This window comes from Callorhinchus milii, unplaced genomic scaffold (genome assembly GCF_018977255.1).
Source record: "Callorhinchus milii isolate IMCB2004 unplaced genomic scaffold, IMCB_Cmil_1.0 Scaffold2, whole genome shotgun sequence".
Lineage (NCBI taxonomy): Eukaryota > Metazoa > Chordata > Chondrichthyes > Chimaeriformes > Callorhinchidae > Callorhinchus > Callorhinchus milii.
Window position 1 is genome coordinate 13,909,310 of NW_024704743.1, and position 23,217 is coordinate 13,932,526.

Below are 23,217 nucleotides of genomic sequence, written 5' to 3' on the forward strand. Positions count from 1 at the left end.
CTGTGAAGTGCTTTGGGACGTCCTCCTGATGTGAAAGGTGCTACAAAAAAATGTAAGGATAATAATAATAATCTTTGCTTTTGAGATAGTGCCTTATCACATCAGCGAAATGTTTCAAAACTCTTCACAGGATTTTACACAGTTCACACAACCTGCAAATTAGACTGCACTGTGCTCTTAGCTCCGGTACATAATGTGTCACAGCACTAAAAGTAAAGAATATTTCTTGAGATGGGTCTTGAACGAGAGGCTACAGAGGGGCGAGGCAGAGGGGCTATGGGATGGAGTTCCAGAGAATGGAGGCAGAATGGCTGAAAGCATATCCTCTGATGGTAGGGTGGATTGGACGGGGACAAGAAACAGCCTGGTGTTCACTGAGCGAAGGGAATGGCTGGGTCGTTATGGTTGAAGAAGATATTCCCCAGTCCTGACTACAGGCAGAAGTATAAAGAGACACCTTACTTAACATCTGAATATTGTGAAATGAACAGAATAGCCTGAGGTACCTGAAGCTCTGAGATTCCCTCTTTCAATGAGGGGAGAGGGTCTCTGTTCACTTACTCACCAAAGCCTTGGACCAAAGTGAAGACTGTGCCATATGGATTATCATGAGCAACTCTGTCGTGCAGAGTTATTCTGCAGCTTTGTTGCTGCTTCTTCGGTTATTGTGCTGATATTCGAAACAGTCTGTTTTTGGCAGCTCTATCATGTGGTTTGGGTATCTGATCACAAATCATGTGTCACGAGCACTTAAGATCAAAATGATTCAGCATGCTTAACCATTGCAGTGTGGTTTGAGAGGCAATTTAGAACTATATCATACTACCCATAAAATACACAGTCACTTCAATTAACAGTATAACCCCTGGAGTCTTGCAGTTCAGTGGTTAGAGCACTTGCCTCACAAGTGAGAGACCTGGGTTCAATTCTGGCAGGCAGAACATTGGGCAAGTTTGCTTACTCCACACATCTCTGTTTACCTAGCAGTAAGAACCGGTTGTTACGTGATTGGCGGATTGCTTTTCCAGCAGTAATAATTCCTTTAAAAAAATTGACCATTCAATCCACGACTGTTTTGTGGGACACTGCTGTGCGCAATTGGCTGCCGCATTTCGCCCACAAAATATACAGTCAATTCATCTTACAGTATATTCTGTGAAGCGCTATGAGACGTCTCGAAAATGTGATAAGGTGTTATATCAAACGCAAGAATTATTATTATTATTATAACCTGTAAAGAGTTTAGAGACATGCTGGTGCTATACAAATGTAATTTGTTGTTTTTGTCCGTTGAATGTGAAAGGTACTGTCCCAAATGAACACTGCTGTGCGCAATTGGCTGCCGCATTTTGCCCACAAAATATATAGTCAATTTACTTTACAGTGTATTCTGTGAATTTCTTTGAGACGTCTCAACAACATGATAAGGCCAACCTCTATAAGATTTTGAATCACTCCAATTCAAAATACTTCATGGTTCTTCAAATTTTGGCTTGATCGGGATTGTTGGGATCAGGCTGTGAATAGTACCAGGAGATTTCTACTATAAGTCATTCTGAAGATGTGAACCTGTCACCTTGTTTTCTGGGTATAAAACCATGTTTAGCAACTGTTCTGTTGTTGGTTGCTTGAACAGAGTGAATGTCAGTCATGCTTCTAACATGTCACTGGGTTAAATTAAACTCGCTGTTGTAGCAGTATGCGAGTGCTACATCGTTGCCATCTTTGCTGAGTTCTTCTGACCTTGCTCTCTGGATTTCCCTCCCCTGCTGCCTCCCTCTCCACCTTCCAAACCCACCTTTTCGAGACCAGTCTTTTTGACCACATTTTCAGCCACCTTCTCATTCTGGATCATGTCACCTAAACGCCTGTCCTTTTTGTATCCAGCACATCATGGCATAGCTGGAGTTTACAGCTGTAGTATCCAATGCAAACCAGGAATGAAACAAACAGTGCACTGAGTGATGCTGTCTTGTCCACATTCATACATTTGTCAGCAAAACTGGTGAGCTAACAACCTTGATATCAGGGCCTATTTCCCTGTATTTCTCAACAGATTTCTTGATAAGAAATATGTGATTATCACATTTCTAAAGCATCGAATGTGTTGAAGAATGCATTCAGCACATTCAATTAGATTCACAAGTATTCTGAAATTATCTGAAACCTGATCAGAGCATTTCCTAACATGTGAAGTTCAAATAAATAAGACTCTTCAGCCTATCCTCCCAGAATGCTAACATTACAATTTTCCCGGTTACCATATCAAGCATTTTTTTTCTATAGTCCACAGTCCTCAACTCTACTTTCTGGTAATCTGTTCTAGTTGTTGATTACCTCTGTACAAAAAAATACACACGACTTCCTGGTGTCTGTCCTAACGTCAAATAGAGCAAATAGTGCAACAAGCAGCAATTGCTGAATAATATTAACTATGCCCCTGAGATATTATCACATTTTGTGAGCTGCTTTCATGTATAATGTGTGGTAATCTTCAGTATCTGAGTCACTTGACAACGAAGGCCATTGTGACTCTTACACCTTCTTGTGTTACTAAGACACAACAATCTTCAAATGCAGTATTAAACTCTCGCAATTCTTAATTTTATACCATATTCAGCAAAATATTGGCAGAGTAGCAGGAGCTATATTTACAACAGTACGTGCATACCTTCATTTTGGCATAGAAGTGAATCAATGACTTACTCCAATGCACCGAGAGATGTACAGTACTGTACTGCCCTCTTTATCAGTGTCAGTGGCTGTGTCTCAGCCTGGCAAGCAAGTCGGACAGTTCAAAGATCTGTGTAAATATTTGTTGTACTGGAGCTAAATGTTTTTTTTCCCCTCAACAAACAAAGTAAATGAAGCTAAGATGCAGTTTTGGCATAAACAAAGGCTCAAATATGTAGAATGAGAACTTTTACAGCACAGACAGAGGCTATTTGGCTCTGGTGTCTACTGGTTCAAGCTCCCCCACTGGAGTTATTTGTTCAAATCCCATTCCCGTGCTCTTTCCCCATAATCTTTAATGTTGTTTTTCCCTCAAATATATTTTAATTAAATTCAAGTGAATGAATGAACATTCATTCCTGAAAGATGGATTTTTTTCTAACTGTGAAAAATAAAATGTGTTGACTGCAAACACACAGTCACTTGACAACAATTCCCTGTGAAACGCTTTGAGATATTTCAATGTTATAGGCGCTCTGCAAAGATTATTACCCGAGATGGGAATACAGTTTACTTCCCAGTAAGGGTGAATACACTTTGCCCCACATTTAATGCACGCTTCACATATGGCAAATTCCACTCATTGTTTTAAAGATCTGTAATGTGATAAAAGCTCATATGTTCTAGTATAAAGAAACAGTGCACTTTAAGTGAATTTTAATTCATTGCAGAATTTACTGCAATGTTTCAAAAATAGCAGTGACAGAACAATTACTAACGTAGCTTATTAAAGTATTTCCTCAGTGATTGCATTGAAATGTAGCCAGTAAGTAGACTGTATCACACACAGACCATAAAAGGATTTGTTCATATTGCCTAATTTGTTGTTGATGCCCAAGTCCTTCATGTAACAGCCTCTCAATGTTAAAAGAAAACAAAAGTTGCATAAGCTCATGCTTTTGGGCAAATTAATCTGCCAAAATACAGTGGGTAGTTTTTACCAATGATCTAATCATATTGCAATGTAGACAGACTTCCAACATGCAGTCTCAGAATAGCAGAATACTATACAAATGATATCACTGTAAACCATGTCTCCAACCAAATGTTGTATAGTTAAAGATGGCATGAGTTAGGATATGAAGCTGTAAAAGTATTAAATCAACTTGGAGCTGTGAGAAGCCTATTTCAAGCTAGGACCGACAAAGTGGAGTCTCTTTTAGGAACGCCATTGGAGGGATGAGGATCAAAGGGGATGTGAAGAACACTAAGATTGTAGTCCAAGGTTAGCAAATGTCAACTTCAACTTCAACAAGGGCGAAGGAATGTTCCAAATGTTGCATTGTGTCCGTCCAGGAATCTGTTCTGTGGATAATGGCAAGTTGTTGGGAGTCCTGTAACTCAGTGGTTAGACCATTCACCTCACAAGAGCAAGAGGCCTGGGTTTGATTCCCGGGCAGGGCGAAATGTTAGACAAGTTTCCTTACTCCACAAGCCTCTGTTTAACTGGCAGTGAGTAGGAACCTGGATGTCAGTTGATCGGCGAATCGCTTTTCCGGGGTAATAATTCCTTCAAAAAAAATAATTTGGTCACTTAATCCACGACTGTTTGTGGGACCCTGCTGTACGCAATCGGCTGCCACATTTCACTCAAAAAATATGGTCATTTCACTTTACAGTATATTCTGTGAAGTACTTTGAGACAACTCAAAGACGTGATAAGGCACTATATTATTATTAGAATTTATACCATCATTCAACGAGAATTAACAACCCATTTATAACTTATTGCTTATGGAATAAGCCCAGGTTATTTGAAGCTATGTATTTGCTGCATTCCACATCATCATTCCAATTCATTACAAAGATGTAATGAATTGGAAATAATACATTTTAATAGTTTGTACCTCTGAATATTTCCCTCTATAGTTGTTCAAGCTTCATTCTATCCTACGGAACTGATGGGATGAGGGATCCTTGCTAAGGCTCTCAAAATTGGAGTCTTCTGCCTCACTTTCAATGTCCGAGGATGGATCAAAGGTGGTACCAGAGCCAGGAACACTGCTGTGTGCAATTGGTTGCCACGTTTTGCTCAAAAAACATATGGTCAATTCACTTTACAGTATATTCTGTGAAGCGCTTTGAGAAGTCTAGAAAACGTAATAAGGCACTATACCAAATGCAAGGATTATTATTATTGAAGCTAAGACCAGTTGTTAGGGGACAACTAGTCTCCTTGGAGTTGAACTGGCTCCAAGGTGACTTGCTTGGCAATGGAATGTCGGAATCGAGCCAATCCTCTGTGGTGGTCTCAGTAGCCCGGTTCCTGAGCCAGGTGGGTCCGCAGATTCCAGGGCACTGCTGATGACAGCACAGCCAGCCTGGCTCATTGGCAGGACCTGGAACAACAGACCAGTCACTAGGGGCAGGGTTAACTCAGCTCCTGTTAACCATGCAAGCCAAAGCCCAGATGGGTAGGGTGGTCTTAGCTGGATGAGCAGCTTGCCAGACAGTGATATCAATGGTAAGTTATGAAGTTTTAGCTGGTTGGACTCCAGCAGTACCCCAACACACTCCCTGGGGTCTCCGAGACTTTGCTCTTGCCAACCTGCGCCTAATACTTTCCAGAATTAGGTAAACAGGATGCGACCTTCCAGGGAGTGCGCATTCCATACGAACACATACCTCTGGAATTTCCATTTGTAAGTGGGGTGCATGGGTTTCCTCATAATAATAATCTTGCATTTGATATAATGCTTTGTCACGTCTTTGAGACGTCTCAAAGTGCTTCGCTGTGTCAGGCGTGTGACCAAAAAAAATTGTTAGGGGAGCTTGGTTGAAATGGGAGATATATTAGTGAGTTATTTCAAGAATCTGTAACATCCTTACAATTGTTTGTGGGACCTTCAACCTTTCTTGTTGCTTTGGTCAATCTCGTACTTCTTGAACATATTTGACCCGGTGTTGTTTATTTTCCAGTCTCCATTGATTTACTCTAATCTTTAAAGAATCTTCGCTACCTGATTTGTTACCTCAGAGACCCCCCTTCCTGCCTCTCGCTTTCCCTCTTCAACTGTGCTGTCCCGCCAGCTTCTTTCATCATTTCTTACACTTTGACTTCCAGATTGTATGGAGTACAGTAATTTGCCAGTGCAATGGTTATGTTTAACTACAGAAAAGTGATTACCCTTGACAGTAAATAGCACTTTGAGATGTTTCGAAATGATAAGATACAAAGAATACAAGTTCTTTCTTATACAAGTTCCTCTTATATTGTTTCCATTTCCTTTTTGCTTTTCTTTTCCAATTCTACTAGATTGTCTCTCCCTTTTCTATCATCTTCCAACACCTGTCAATGATCAGTTTTTCTTGATCAAAAACTGTTCCTGTGACAGAGTTTGATCTGTTGGCTTATTTGTCTGACAATCTTTGCTTGTGTGTCTTTAATATACTTAACGCCTATGAATAAAGGCTTATGAATCTGTCCCTAACAAGTTACAGTACTTACAAAATCTATTAAAGAACAAATAACAAGAGATATATATTTTATCAGCAAAAAAGAGAAAACGTTAACAATTAAAGGAGTTGCCTTTTGCAAACCATCTTCATCTTTGCCTTTCTCATGAAGTCCATGCAGTCAACTGACAATTCCTGCAAGATCCTAACACTGTTTTAGCACTAAAGTCGGAGTAACCTTAATATACAGGATCAGAAAAGCACTTGGGTGCAATCTGGAATTCTATTCATTCCAATCTTGTAAAAACAGATGCGACGAGAGCCATCATTGTGTATTATTATATAAACAGAAACATTTCGTCAGAATTAGAGTGAAAACATACTGCGCTTATCTCTCAATAGGCACAAGCTAAAGATACCAAACGTTAACAGCTTATAATAATGTATTGCAATGACTCGACCCTGCAGACTCACCCCGTCCTTCCCAACACCCTTCTCACTGATTGCACCTGGGAAGCAGCTATGTGATGAGCCTCAGGGTCACAGTATTGGACAAAAAGTTTTGTAGCTTTACTCTGAGTTTCTTCAGTTGAGTAAGTCTCCTGCTAATCAGCAGGCTAATATGTGCAAGAGTCAGATTCTGAGACGTGGCCATTGAGAAGAATATTCAGTAGTTCAGTTGCTGAGCCAGGTCAGTCCGTAGTATTACAGGGCACTGCTGATGATAATCCACTGGCAGGACTTGGAAGGGCAGACCCAGTCAGGGATTCTCAGCTCCTGTTGACTCTCAAGCTAAAGTCCCAATGGGAAGGTGGTCCTAGTAATGGGATGCTTGCCAGACACTGACTGCTCTTAATGGCAAACTATGCAACACGTACTCTAGAGATGCCAAGCCTTGGCTCTCTGCACTTAATGTGTTCTTGATAATCCAATGAAATGTATTCTAATGTATTCTGAAATTAAATAAGTTGCGTGTGTTCCTCTAGGGAGAGAGAGTTCATTCAGACATAGGGCAATTTTCATGCGTAGGTGGTATGCATATGTGTAACTCAGACTGATTTGGATATGGTTTCTCATGTGTTAGCTACCCAGATGCATTCAAAGATTCAATACGTGCAAATCCTATTACAAATCTTTCAATTAGACCCTTAAGTAACCTCCTCTGTTTACATGCAGGGTAAAAGTATTTATTAAGAAGCTTGTGTAAACTTTAGTCAAATATTTGTGGCAGATTAGGTTGTAAACCATTAAAACTGAACTCCCAAGTTCAGATCATTGAGGATTTCTGGCAGTTTTGAGGAGAAATGACACAACTTATATAATTTACATCTCTTTACAAAGTGATGTCATACTGTACTGCCACCTCATCAGATATAACTTCTGAAGCTTGCTAGTGCATGTTAAAAACACATCAAAAGGATCAACATTTCATTGGATTATAAAGCTGGCTAAAATCCTGTTCAATAAACATTGTGTTTAATTTGGAGGTATCACATCGGGAGGCCATCTCAAAGAGCTTTACAATATACATTGTAAAGTGTAGTGTATTTGTAGGTATTCTTTGAGTGTGTGGAGATTTTGATAATTTAACGGCACACTGCTGCAGAGTACATTACATTTCTACAAAGATTATTGCAAAAACATTTTGCTGGCTAACGACAAAAAATGCTCAATATTTTCCCCTCCTGAGGTACTTTAGTCTTAGAAACTCTGGAGATGTGCAATTTGAAACCATGCTGCTCAGTATATCACCACTTTGCAGGATGATTATTCCTCAATCAGCTCCAGGAGAAATTTACCACCGGAAGCGTACAGCAAGATTAAACAACGGCCCATTTCCTATAGAGAGGAAATGCTTCATGCTTTTCAACCTGATTTATCTATCTTAAACAGGAGGAGCTATTTGGCCTCACAGAAAGATTCAGTCTTAGAAACACAATACCGCAAGACACAAGCAATATTCTCAGTCGAAGTGTGACTTTTGAACTCTTGAGAGTTAATTGAAACTCCCCTCTCCCCACCCACCACAACTTTATGGTGAAAAAGTGTTGGTCTTATTTCAGAGTAAAATTCCAATATGATCTTCAGAGGTACGGAAATTCTCTTGTTCATCTGAAGATGACATGTTTGACAATGGAATGTTGGAATCGAGCCAACCCTCTGGCAGTCTAGGTATCCAGTTCTTCAGCCAGACAGGACCACATTACTTCAGGGCACCCAATGATAACAGCACAGCCAGCCTGGCTCATTGGCAGGACTTGGAAGGGCAGACCAGTCACTGGGGACAGGGACTCTTCCCACTCAGCTCCTGCAAACTCTACAAACCAAAGCCGTTAATGGCTAGAGTGGTCATAACTAAATAAGGGGTGAGAAAGCTTGCCAGACAGTGCTCTGAACAGCAAGCTATTTCTCTTCTTTAACAGTACCCTAATGCACACTTTGGGGTCCCCAATCTTTGGTCCTTGCCAGCCTGTGCCTAATACTTTCCGCATTGGGTAAGCAGGATGCTTCCCCGCAGGGAGAGAGTGCACATCCATTCCAACAAATAATATAATAATATAATAATAATAATCCTTGCATTTGACATTGCGCTTTTCACGTAGGGAGGACGTCCCAAAGCGCTTCACAGAACACACTGTAAAGTGAATTGACTGTATATTTGTGGGCAAACGCGGCAGCCAATTGCGCACAGCAATGTCCCACAAACAGTCGTAGATTGAAAATGACCAATTTATTATTGTTTTTAGTTTTGGAGCGATTATTATTAGGCGTGTGGAGTAAGGAAACTTGCCCAAGGTTTCGCCCTGACCTGCCTGGAATTGAACTCAGGTCTCTTGCTTGCAAAGCGAGTGCTCCAACCACTGAGCTACAGGACTCCAGGTCTAGTATTTGCAATTATAGGTCAGATGCACAAAACTCTGTTTGGTTTACATACTCTTTAAGTATGGTGATGGGTTTCCAAATGTGTCAGGCGCCTGGCTGACCAAAAAAAAGCCAAGATGAATGGGCTGTAGAATTTAAAATAGTACAGTAACTAAACAATTGTTTCAACTCACAAGCCACTATATTGACAACAACAACTTGTTTTTATATAGTGCGCTTCATGTGAGACAGCTTCCCAGAACACTTGAAAACCCAACACAGGAAACTAGACTGGACATCAAGATTTACTGGCAAGTTATTTTAAAGCTTCTAAACTTCACATTTGGAGGAAATGTCCCATGTGAGATTATCAAATCTAAGGAAGGGCAATACTGCTATTGAAAGTGGTTAGAAAATACCACACAGGGAGGTCTCTCAAATACATTTATAGACAAATAGGCTAGTAAAATACAGACACCGTGGTAATACAGTAAATAAATTTTTATTTCACTCCTCCAGGTGAATGTTGCGAGTTACAGTTCTGCTTACTGTAGAGATTATGAATCGTATTTACAATTTACAGTAGTGTCTTTTCAAAATATAAGTACAAAAGCTATAGTAAACAAACGAGGTACTGCGATTCAGTGTTAGAGGCCGAAGCTTCAAAGATATGACGTTGGAGGGAAAAAAAAGTCAAGCTATACAGAAAGAAGCATTCCAGTTAAAGATTAACAGTGTTCATTAACAGCCGATATTCCATTCAAGAAATTTATTGCACAATTTATCCTAGTGCCATTTAACAATCTACTAGTTAAGATCAGAATATTATTTCCATTTCAGATTGTGTACAAATCACAGTAAAAGGCCTTAGAAACATCTTGACAACAGTACTTCCCTTCTCCCCACTCTCGGCAATGAGATAAATAACATCCAAGCAGCATTATTAAGGATCAGTTCGATTTTTTTTTTAGAAATTTGTCGATTAAACCAGCCAAGTCTGAAAAAAAAAGGAAAAAAGTCTTGAAATGTTAGAAATTTTTATTTCACAGAACTTAATGTGGAAATACTTTCCAATATAATTAAGTGATCTTGCTAATTTAATCAACATGACTAACGGTTAACGTTAAACAAAAGCTTAGTAAAAGGTTTCTGATTACACCATAACATTGCACATTTCCAGAAAACGTTGTGCAACAGTTCCATTACGAGTAATTCAATGAAGTGTTGAAGTTCATACATCAACACAATGTTCTAATGGTAGTATAACCAGAGGCTGAAATGTCCTCACTAAAATCACAGATCCTAGTTCCTAACAGTTTTTTTGTTATGTCCAAACAGTACAGTTAGTATGTTTTATAATTCTACTAGGTTTTATCATCCTACTGGTGATTATTTTAAAGTGGTTTATTTGCGTCAACCATTTGAGATATTTCTTTAACAGGTACTTAAATAAAAATAAATATGCTGAACCTCATTAAAGAGGTATTGGTAATTTAACTATTTTGGTTGAAACAATAGGAAGCATGATTACATATTGGACTCTGGAACACGGGTTTAGAATTCCTGACAACCTGCAGGAAATTTTGCTCTGTAAATAGATCCACTGGATTAGAGTTCCCATGGGTTTGTGTGATATATTATAGTTACTGGAAGGAGTTTCTATTTGTGGAACTTCTATTAAGGAATTCCTTCAGAAATTCTGCATTTTATACCCCGTCATTTTCTTGACCTCACTCAGGAGATAAAATGGAATTAATAAAATCTATACAGTGAAAACTATATATGGGCTATGGAATATTTTAATAGAAAGGAACAGAATAAGCCCATTGAGCAGTATGAAATGGCCTGCTCTTTAGCAGTGTCACTGTTAGCTGATGAAGCACAACACTCCCACTGTTAGACAATGAAATGCAAGAGTTAGAGTGGCGATATGACATTTAGCAGGATTAATCGGTTAATGGAACAATTTAATAACAAATTTAAAAAGCACAAAAACTACAGACGAACAAAAGACATCACTCACCCACATGCTAAAGTGACTACACCACCAGCCAACTCTCAGAAGATACCAGAGTGAGATGACGCATACTACAGAGCCAAGAGGGAAATTAGCAAATTGATTTGATTAGATAAGCAAAATATACACACAATTCCATAGAAAATGCATGTGATAAAACTAAAAGCAATCTAAAGCAACCAGAGAGGCATTATATTCACATATGAAGAATCTTAAGGTTTATTAAACCAGCATCTAACCTTGCCAAAAAAAGGGGTAAATGGTCTGAATTGCAAACAGGCGGCTACACAGCTCAAACTAGTTCGCTGAACATGCTCTATTTACTTTTAAAAAAATGTAGCATGGTGGAGGGTGCATTACCTCTCAGCCAATGTAAAATAAGGTTCTAAATATTCAATGACTAGTCCAAACACTTCACACTGCTGGACATTTAACTGGTTTAATGTAAAAAAAAATGAAGTGATAAAAATGTGAATTAAAAAACAGATTTTGTCTCCTAATTCCACTTGTTACAGTGGCTCAGCTTGTTTTGGATTGACCTGAATGCTGGTTTACTAACCCCTAATAGGGCCAAGCATGATATTCTACGAGGTGATTTAGTCATTCTTGAAGTTACCATTTATTTATGAACATCAAATTTTCTCTGAAAAGCCAGTCAACCAAACTATTATATGCTAAGTGTTATGAAACAAAATGGATGTTAAGCAATTGAGCTTTTTTTTAAAATGGAGCATTCATCCAGAGTGACTTGAGGAGGCCATTCAGCATGTGATGACGGATCCACATTTTATTAGATCAAGCAGATCATTTAATTTTATTTCCGAGCCTTGCACTAAGTCCTTAATATTGTTTATTCCCAAGCATCTCTCATCTCCCTCTAAAGATTTCAAATTGATGCTGCATAAGATCTTGTTCTCATTCTAATTTGCTCCTCACAGTGTTAACGTAGCCAATTGTTATAACCGTGCAACAGATTGGTTATGTGCATCTTTCAACGTATTGGTACATCTCTCAATATATTGATTGCAATGGGAAGTTTATCAAACATTCTGAAGATTTAAAAATAGTTTAATTTTATTAACTGCTCTGCACTCCAAAGCACAAAATATTATTACTGCCGATCCATCGTCTAAGATTTTCAAATGTAATTTTAATTTTTTTTAATGTTGCTAACTCAAAAGGCTGCTCTGAAACACATGCTCCCAGTGAAGTCATGCAACTCTCAAGGCTGATGAAATATGAAACCCCCGTCTCCAAGAAGCTAACCCTAACCTGGAAACCAGGTGTTACATAACCTTATATCTATATCTCTATATTAAAGAAAGGAGAAATGTGAGTATTATGAACAGAAAGCACTGCCCTGACTATTTTCAAGCACCTTCATTGTTATTATGATTGAATTGGTTGGTCATGCATCATAACAGTTTTAATAGTGAACGTATTCACTTATATTTGTTTGTCAAGTTGGACCTGGTGTATAGTGGGTTAGCACAATGCCCTTTCATCTCTGGGTGTGTGAGGATGAAAGTCTGTGTATGGGTAATCTAAATCAAGTTCTGAGTGGAAATAATAATAATCCTTGCATTTGATGTAGGGCTTTTCATGTCTTGTAGACGTCTCAAAGAGCTTCACAGAATAGACTGTAAAGTGAATTGACTGTATATTTGTGGGCGAAACGCTTAAGAAAGCAAAACAAAAACAAATGAAACTTAACGTTAAAATGATCTGTAAATCGTCAGTCTTATTTGGAAAAGCTATGCGGTTAGTAGGAAAATTCACATTAGTCCAGTACGGATGCTGAATTAAGAAGTGTAATGAAAATAACTCGGTAATTTCAAAATGTGGTAAAATCTACGTACGTGCTCTGTATGAACATGAAATGTGTAACAAACACTCTGACTGCTCAGCTGGTGAAGCCATTCCATAAAGAGCCTTACAGACGTGGGAAATTGCAGGTTCAATCCCTGGACTCTGCTGAGTCAGTCAGTTGCAGAAGGGGTAGCAGGAGGGGTGCTAAAATTGGCCTAGTGGTTCTGGTTAGGAGGATATATAAGAAAATCAGGGCTGGCTCCATACTTCCCTCACTCCTCAATCATCATGTGGTGTTGGAAAATGTAAGAGGGTTAACATTGAACAGGGACAAGATTGCACTCAGCTGTAATGCCCTCCATGGTCATTCATCGACAAAACCATGCATTTTTTGGAGCGCTTCATCATTTAGGTTCACACATGAAGAATGGACTTGTGAAGGGTTCAGTGAAAGCACCAGGTACCCATTAATGAGTTCAGTGAAGCACTGAACACCCACTGATGGATTTGGTAATGTTTTCTGGTACTTTACTAAAATAAGATTGTATTTCAGCGGTAAAATATTAGGAGTTGTTAAATATTAGAGGAGAAAGCATTCCTTGGTTAAACATCTCCTGCCAATATTTAACAGGTTTTAGTTAAGTAACCGTTCCAACTTAGGTTTTAATAGAAAATAGCAACCATTTTACATCTCCACAGAATAAATTTTAAAACCCACTCAGATCTAACATCACACGTTGATATAATGGGACATTAAATGTTTCAGGCAGCATGGTAAATAGGTCTGAAGGCCTTTCTATTTTTGTAAACAGAATACCTTTCTGAACAGCAACTGTTTATAAGATATAAATTCTCTCCATTTTAATGGATGGCTTCTAATGACTCACCAGATTAAACTATTTGAATTTTTAAACAAGGAAATTTATAGCATTTAAAAAAAAGTCAATTCAAAGTCTGCTATTAAGCTTTCTGCCAAGTTTTCTGAATCATGCTGTGTGTTTGTTGTAAAACAAAATCCAGCTTGTGATATTGTATTTAATCATCGAAGAAGGGTGTGTTTTTCTGATTTGTTGGTTGACTTGTGGGGTGGTATCTATGCAAGTTTCCCTGTAAGTTTGACCTTTCAAAAGGTAGCAGTAACAAATTAAGCTTTCATAGAAAGTTATACAGATCTCAGTGTTACACATCACAACCTGCCCACAGCAACCATTACACAAGTGCCTTCCAGAAAGACACAATGGTTAGCCACATATCCCCAATGCCACCCTGCTTGTTCAAAAAAGTATGGATTAAAGTCCTAAAAATAATCCTTTCATTTGATATAAGGCCTTATCATGTTGGTGAGACATCTCAAAGCGCTTCACAGGATATACTGTAAAGTTGATAAACTATACTTTGTGGACAACATTTACCACAGTATAGTAGCATGAGATGAAAGTCTGTTTGTGATAAATTTCAATTCATCATTTTTAAATTAGGCTGCAACTTTAAACATTTTTATGAAAGCAACTTTTAATTCTTTATAATAGAATTGGACACACATTTATTTTGAAGATATCAAATTGATCCCAAATGCAAAAAAAAATCTTCTAACTTTCCAAATTTAAAATGTGGCAATTTTTAAAAGCAGTTTAATAATGCACAAGAAAAGCAAATAGGTTCAACAAATGCAGATAAGAATTCTATTGTCTATGTTATCCATCCGTCCACTTAACTACACCAGGCTCAGATGTGAATACTAGCAAAAGAATAGACAGATTCAGGGAGACACAAACAAATAATGAGAATAAAGCACTGTCCTGGTGTGGTACCAAGCCGAAGATATAACAACAATAACTTCCACTTATATAGTGCCCTCTATGCAGGGTAGCACCTCAGAGCGCTTAACAGTGGCAAGGCCTGAGTCTGAGCTGGGGGGGAAGTGACCGTAAACAAGGTTAAAAAGGAATGTTTTCAGGTGGGACTTCAAAAAGGGGAGAGAGGGGACAAGGCGGAGGGATTGAGGGAGAGTGTTCCAGAGTTTCAGAGCTTAGTGGCTGAAAGCGCGACCTCCAATGGTCGAGCGGAGGGTGCGAGGGACAAGCAGGAGGCTGGTGCCAGGTGAGCAGAGCTGCCGGGTGGTGGATTGGGAAGTGAGGAGGTCGGAGATGTTGGGAGGTGCCAGAGAGTGAAGGGATTTGAATACGAGTATGAGGATCTTGAAGTTGATCCACTCAGTGATGGGGAGCCAGTGGAGCCTGGCCAGAACTGGCGAGATGTGGGTACAGAGTTTGGTCCAGGTCAGTATGCGAGCGGCAGAGTTCTAAATGAGCTGGATCTTTTGAATAGTGGAGCTGGGGAGGCCAGCGAGGAGTGAGTTTGAGTAATCAAAGCGGGAGGTGACAAACGCAAGCACGAGGGTAAGATACATGCGACTCCATGGGTATTTTAACATTGTACCAATGTGTTTTATGTAATGACCAATTATCCACACGGTTTGCTTATCAGCCATTATCTCAAATAGTACAGATAATCAACTATTTGGTATGTTTATAACAAGCTATATCATATGCCTACACAATATTCACTTCATTTTTAATTATCCGCATGATCTGATACTCTTTTATATTAAAGAATCATATGAAACATATATATATATATAGAAATGTATATTGTTGTATAAGAAACTTTGAAACATGCAGAATTAAACAGTACTTGGACAACAGTGTTACTGAGTTTGAATCCTCGTCTTTCTGAAAACAAGGGCATGTTTTGTGGCATCTGTAATTTATTTAGACCTATTCCAATAACTCAAATTTTGCACAAAAATATTTCCATCAGTTGTATTAATTTGAGTCTCACATTAAATCAGCCAGCCTGCATAAGATGAACCTAATTGTCTACTTGCAATCTAAATTACAAAAATAATTCCATTTATGAAAAGAATTTGTGTGCCAAGACAAATGAGGATCAGGCAATATCCTATTGGTCTGAGGTTGACGATTATTTATTGGATTTTGAGACCCGATTTTCTGGCACTATGAAATGCTGTCTAGACAACTATTGTTCAAAATTTATTAAGACACTCTTCCCCAAACAGGAGAAAGGACAAATTAAATTCATTGTTTGAAAACTCGGCTGAACATAAGAAATAGGAGCAGGAATAGGCCATTCGGCCCTCAAACCTGCCCCGCCATTTAATAAAATCATGGCTGATCTTCTAACCTAATTCATTTACCCGCCCTATCCCCATATCCCTTAATTCCTTTAGTTTTTGAAAATCTATTTATCTCAGTCTTGAATATGTTCAATGACTGAGCATCCACCGCCTTCTGGGGTAGAGAAATCCATAAATTCACTACACTCTGAATGAAGAAATGTTTTCTCAACTCAGTTCTAAACTGAGTTTTCTCAACTCAGGCTGACCTTTAATCCTGAGACTACGACCCCTAGTTTTAGATTCTCCAACCAGGGGAAACAATCTCACACTATCTACCCTGTCAAGATCCTTAAGAATCTTATAGGTTTCTATAAGATCACCTCTAATTCTTCTATATTCCAGTCTACTCAACCTCTCCTTGTAGGTCAACCCCCTCATCCCAGGAACCAACCTAGTGAATCTATGTTGCACACCCTCTAACTCGAGTATATCCTTTCTTAGATAAGGAGACCAAAACTGCACACAGTACTCCAGGTGCGGTCTCAACAAGACCTTATACAATTGCAGCAAGACTTTCCTACTCTTGTACTCTAACCCCTTTGCAATAAACGCTAACATGCTTTTAGCCTTCCTAATTGCTTGCTGTACCTGCATATTAACTTTCTGTGATTGGACACCTATATCCCTCTGAATACTAACACTATCTAGTCTCTCCCCTCTAGAAAATAATCTGCTTTCCTATTTTTTCTACCTAGATGAATAACTTTACACTTCCCCACATTATACTCCCTCTGCCACCTTCTTGCCCACTCATTTAAGCTGTATCTGAGAAGGACCCGTTTATCCCTACTCTCTGTTTTCTGCCTGTTAACCATTCTTCGATCCATGGTAATATATTACCCTTAATTCCATGAGCCCTAATCTTATGTAACAACCTTTTATGTGGCACCTTGTCAAATGCCTTCTGAAAATCTAAATACACTATATCCACTGTTTTCCCCCTATCTAACCTGCTAGTTACATTTTCAAAAACTCTAAAAGATTTGTTAAACACGATTTCTCTTTCATAAAACCGTGTTGGTTTTTTGCTCTGCCTAATCATATTATGATTTTCTAAGTGCCCCACGACGACGTCCCTAATTATAGAGTCTAGAATTTTCCCTACCACCGATGTCAGACTAATTGGTCTATAATTCCCCATTTTTTCTCTTCCACTCTTCTTAAATAACGGTGTTACATTTGCAATCTTCCAATCAACGGGAACAGTTCCAGAATCCAGGGAATTCTGGAAGATCAAAAACAATGCATCCACCTAAAACCTAAAATCTTAGGATGCAGGCCATCAGGTCCAGGGGATTTATCAGTTTTTAGTCCCATCAATTTCTCTAGTACTATTACTTTACTGACATTAATTTCTTTAAATTCCTCACTAACATTAGTCTCTTGGTTCCCCACTATTTCTGGTTATTAATATCTTCCAACGTGAAGACAAAAGCAAAGTATTTGTTTAGTGACTCTGCCATTTCTTTATTCCCCATTATAATTTCTCCTGTCTCTGCCTTTAAGGGACCCACATTTACTTTTGTTAATCTATTTCCTCTTTATATACTTGTAAAAGTTCTTACAATCTGTCTTTATATCTCTAGAACATATATGTACACTGCAGATAAACCGAAAATGGATTATACAGATGTCACTGGATACCATTGAATCTGTGGGAACTAATCTCAACTATCTTCTAACATCTTCTAACTTCTATCAAGATGCTTTTGTAAACCAGGAAGGTAAAGCGTGAATTGTTTGTCTGAGGGCAGTAACAGTCTTGCAACATAATTTTTATAGAATTTACAAAGATTTCTTGTTTTAGCAGTTATTAAATGGTTGATTTTTATAGAGGATATGTTAAAGGGTACAGAACAAAGAATGGAAGTGGAGTATATAGCCTCCTGTGCTGTAAACTTTCCATGATTCTGGGAAATAAGAAGCAGAGTGAATCAAGCAAGATTTGACAAGCAGCAATATTACTGATGAAATTGCATTAGGTTAATTGAATGATGGAAGCGACTATCAAAGTATGTGTAAGCAAATGGTACATAAATAACTGCTGCAATTCATATAATTTGAGATAACTTTGTATAAAAATATTGCTGGAGTTTTCAAGTAGTATGCTTTTTTTGTGAACTTTGAGCACATCAAATTAAAGCAATGAATGGAACATTTAGTTATTTTAAGAACCACTGAGATTGAAATTGCTTAATCAGTTTTCATTTAGGACCATTGATAAAATGGAGCGCAGACTTCCAATCCATCAGTCTGGGCTGAATTCAAACCTGGGTCCTGGAGGTGAAGTGGCAATAATCCAAACATGTTTTCACCCAATTTCCTAGATGTTTTAATATATAAAAATAAATCAGTCTACTGCTTGTTCTCTCAGCTACAGGATGCATGTAGCCTTAGGAAACGGAAGGGGGGATGGGAAGAATTGTAAATGCAGTTAACAGACTATATAGTATAAAATAACATTGTCACATCGCTAATATGTATGACAGGACCGCTTAACACGTAGCAGTGCAGCTGCAAGAGGGTTTTATTTTCTGTTACATTTCATATAGTTCACATCAAAGTGAAGTTTAACAGGGGGCACCCACTCATGGATTAGGTTTCAAAATTTTTTTTTTTCAGGTGAGTCCTAAAATCTAATCTTTATCAGAAACACAGGAATGTCCAGGACTGGAAAAGACCATTGTAGTCCATCTGGCCCATTCCCAAAGGAATACATGATTCTGTACTAGTTATACCTTTCATTTGAATTATTCATCAAATGGTTATCAAATTCTTTCTTGAATTCACTGACAATCTATCTCCAAAACTGTTCCAGGTAGCCCATTACACACACTGCTAACTTTCTGTGTAAAATAATTAAATCTGAACTGTCTGTTTAGCTTCCCCTTGTGACAAATGTTTCCATCAAAATTAAGATTAGAGCCTTACTCTACTTTGAAAAATCAGCACATTGTACATCAATTGGTCAATCGGTTTAATAAATTCATTCATTCATAGTTAATAATCATAATGTAGTGTGCTTAATCTCACCGTGGACCGAGAATCTTCCCGCTCTAATATTTTCTGCGTCTGATCTGCTGGAAACTTCAGCACAGTAGTTATAACTTTTGCCAATGTCTGGAATACAAAAAGGCAATGAAATTCTGAAAATGCAACAATTTTTACAACAATCACTCGAATTTATATAGACCCTTCAGGCAGGTAGCGACTGAGGGCTTCAGACACTAGTCCTGCTCAACACGCTTCACTTTTAAAAAAGACATGACACATAAAATATATCGAGGGTTTCCAGTCTTAGAATGAAACAAGTCAGCTATCTACTTGAAACCCTAAACTCTCAATCGAGTAGTCACAGTTACTGAAGCAGTTTACTGAGGAAGGATGAAGATCTTCCTAGAACAATCCCCTTGAAAATTGCAATCATAAATTGTCATCCAACACAGGCAACTGTTTTAAAGCACATTGCAGAATGTTGGTGTTTATGTACACAAAGTTAAAAGGATAGTTTGTTGATCAGGATCTGGATTTATGTAACTTGTTATATAAACATTGTATGTGTGTTAATTCCAGTAAGTTATTAAGTTGTGAGAATTCTCCAGACCAACTGAAATTTGACCATAATCAGGTATTAATAATTGCTTTCAGGTTTTTCAAGCATATCCTGGGAAACAAGCCTTTTCCAGATGTTACAACCAATAAAACTGCTTTCAGCAAGTATGACTTCCCTTTTATTGGTAAAACAGATCACAATTAATTTATACAAAAAAAACACTACAAATGAAGACTGAACATCACTATAAATATGCACTGATTTTTCAATGAGGATAGGATCATTAAACCGTCAGTGTAAAAGGACTGAACAAATAAACCGATCTCCAAATCTTGCTTTGAAGTCATAACAAACATTAGTAAAATTTTATAGAAGACTGAAAAGCTAAATACGAGGGAAAAAAGTTTCAGTTGTTGAACATCCAAGTACAGACACAGCTACCCCAAAAGTTCAATCTCTAGATATAGAAAACAGATTGGCAATCATGATTTGAGCAAACACACACAAAAATGAACAAATAAACCTTGATCAAGGTATGGAGGGGATTAACCTGCGGAGTCACTATGTGGAAGGGAATTTTATTTAATCTAACGTGAGAATTTCTCTTGCTTAAGTCATTTACAAAATGCACCTATTATGGAAAAATGTTAATGGTACGGTAGCAGCATTAATGACGTTCACAGATTTCACAACTTGCAAAAAGAATCTGATCTCGTTAGTTAGAATTTTTTCTTAAAAAATTGGTTAGACTTCCAAAGTACTGAGGAGATGAAGTGATGATAACTTTCTTTCCATTGGACACTTGTGGTTTTGGACAACCTGCTTTACCAATCGATTCAATTTGCTGAGCCTCCAGCAGTCTTACTTTGCTGATGAACTTCATCCCTGCGGTGTTGCCTAACCAGAGGTCACAACACATCAGTGAGAGAACTGCTGAATATTGTAGCTTGCCAACTAGCCTGCGGTACTGACACTGGAGAGTTCCCATTATATACACACATTATCAAAGTTCACTGAAACCTACTACTTGCAGATCATCCCCACCACTGAGTCACAAAAAGAGCCGTGGGGCAGGCTCAAGAATTCTCTATTTGTGTTAAAGTTGTTAAATCTGACCACATTTAATTGATGTGAAATGAATGGCTGGTATTACTCACAATGAAACATATATACAAAATAAGGCACTGGAGTAATGAGACATTTTAAACTGTGCCAAAAACTATACTTCACAAGAGATGTCATGTGTATTAAAAACCAAGATATGCAACAGCTGTAAAGAAAACACATTCCCAAATAACTCTTATCCATGCATAATCTTCCACATATGGTAGCCATGCAATGTTCACTATCAGCACGTCACGCATTAACTCCTAAGCTCCTATGCCTGTGTCCTCCCCTGCACATGTGAGTTTATCACCCGTTCTCAAGTTCAAGGTTCTTGTTTGCACCTTTAAATCTCCCCACCGTCTCGCCCTACCCTGCCTCTGTGACCTCCTTTCCCCAACTGACCTGGCCACTCCCTTCGCTCGGCGAGCACTGGCTTCATGTCCCCCAATGTATCCACCCTACCATCAGCAGACGGGATTGCAGTCATTCTGCCCTTTGTTTGGAATTAATTCTTAATTCCCCGACTTGCTCCCGCCATCCCTCCTATCAAAGCCTGTCTCAAAATGTACCTCTTTGACCTGCTTTTCATCATCTTTCCTCCCTCTCGACCCCCTTTGGCTCATACCCCCAGTTCAGGTGCCCATCCAGCACCCTGAAGTGTGTTGTGTCATGCTCTGATGTGAAAGACGCATGATAAATTGTATTGTATGCTAGCTGTTAATTATATTTTAAAGAAACTTAGTCTTCAAAGTTAAAAACGTAACATATCAATGATATACCTACTAAAGAAAAACAGCACACCACAATCAATTACTTAAACCCCATGTAAAAATCTCATACGGGGTGGGGGGAGAGAGCCCCAATGCAGCTCAGCAATGGAATGACTTAAGAAACTGTAAAAACAAAATCAATGGCACACATTACCTAACTTTGCTGATTTGTTGCTGATGGGGAAATTTAATGCCATGCAAAAGAAATGTACTTGAAAAATATGCCCTTTAAAAGACAGCATTGTCAAAACAGAATCTCTAGAAAGGTAATGCAGTCCTCAGCTAAGATGCATTTGAGTAAATTATTTGGACATGTGAAAATTCTCTGGATTCCATAGGAGACATATGAATTGAATGAAGTCACAGCACACTTGAAATTGGAATGTTGCTAACAGGTTCCTTCAAACACTATGAACAAATTCTTGTTGATGCACTCAATCTAAACCATATGCACATTATTTTAACTGTTAAAAAAATTTAATTTTCTGTGGAATATGCTCCTCTGAATAGCATCATTACATTTATGAAAGCAAAGGGCAACCACACTGTCATTCTGGTCCAACATCTTAGAGATCTTGTAATAACAAAGCACCAAAAAATTCAACATCTGTGTTTGCAGATGTCTGCTCACATCACTTCCTGTGCGTAACTCATGTCATGGGTGTGAACACCATGTGCAGGAGGTGCCACTGATGTCACTTCCTGTATGTAGCATAAACAACAATAAGATTACATTTGTATAGCGCCTTTCACTATACTTTCACTATACTTGGGAGGACGTCCCAAGGCGCTGGACAGTGTACAGCATTTCAGACCCGAGCTGGGGTCAGGGGGGGAGAAGGGAGGGGGATGACCGATGGCTTGGTCGAAGAGGAGGGTTTTGAGACGGGAGGCTAAGGAGGGTGTGAGGCGGAGTGATTGAGGGATGGAATTCCAGAGGTTGGGGGCAGAGTGACTGAAGGCTCTCCCACCAATGGTGGGGCGGGTGGGTCAGGGACGTGGAACAGGCCAGAGCCGGCTGAGTGGAGGGAGCGGGCGGATTGGTAGGGGGTTAGGAGGTCGCAGAGGTAGGGTGGGGTGAGGCCATGGAGGGCTTTGTAGGTGAGGACCAGGATTTTGAACTGGATCCTCTGAAGGATATGGAGCCAGTAGAGTCGGGCGAGAATGGGGGAGATGGGGTCACGGAGTTTGGTGCGGGAGAGGACACGGGCTGCAGAGTTTTGGATTATCTGCAGCCTGTGGAGGGAGGAGTTGGGAAGGCCGACAAGCAGAGCGTTTGCATAGTCGAGCCTGGAGGTGATGAAGGCATGAACAAGAGTTTCAGTGGCCTGAGGGGTGAGGTAGTGGTGGAGTCGGGCGATGTTACGGAGATGAGGGAAGGCAGAGCGGGTCATGGCTTGGATGTGGGGAAGAAAAGACAGTTGAGGGCTGAACAAGACACCGAGGTTCCTGACTGGTTTGGTGAGTTGTAGTGTGCAACCATGGAGGTTGATGTTGCCAGAGCCTGAGCTGCAGAGGCACTGGCGTGAGCCAATCAGGAGGGCCTCAGTCTTGTTCACATTCAACTGTAGGAAATTTGCCCTCATCCAGGACTTGATGTCCGACAGGCAGTCTGTCAGGACAGCAGTGGTCCTGGAGCTGAGGGTGGAGGCAGAAAGATGTCATCAGCATACATTTGGAAGTTGACCCCATGTCTGCGGATGATGTCACTAAGGGGAGCATGTAGATATTAAAGAGGAGAGGGCCAAGGACAGAGCCCTGGGGGACGCCA

The 23,217-nt window shown here is 39.2% G+C and overlaps 1 protein-coding gene across 1 annotated transcript in view; it reads right to left on the reverse strand.

The window, feature by feature from the left end:
* Window positions 1-9,477: 9,477 nt before the first annotated feature.
* Window positions 9,478-23,217, reverse strand: part of LOC103185533 (golgin subfamily A member 4) — an 80,078-nt gene continuing 66,338 nt past the window's right edge. The window contains 3 exon segments of the mRNA XM_042332455.1: window positions 9,478-9,988; window positions 11,015-11,079; window positions 19,050-19,136. Coding sequence (XP_042188389.1) covers window positions 11,050-11,079; window positions 19,050-19,136 — 117 coding nt within the window. The 3' untranslated portion in view covers window positions 9,478-9,988; window positions 11,015-11,049.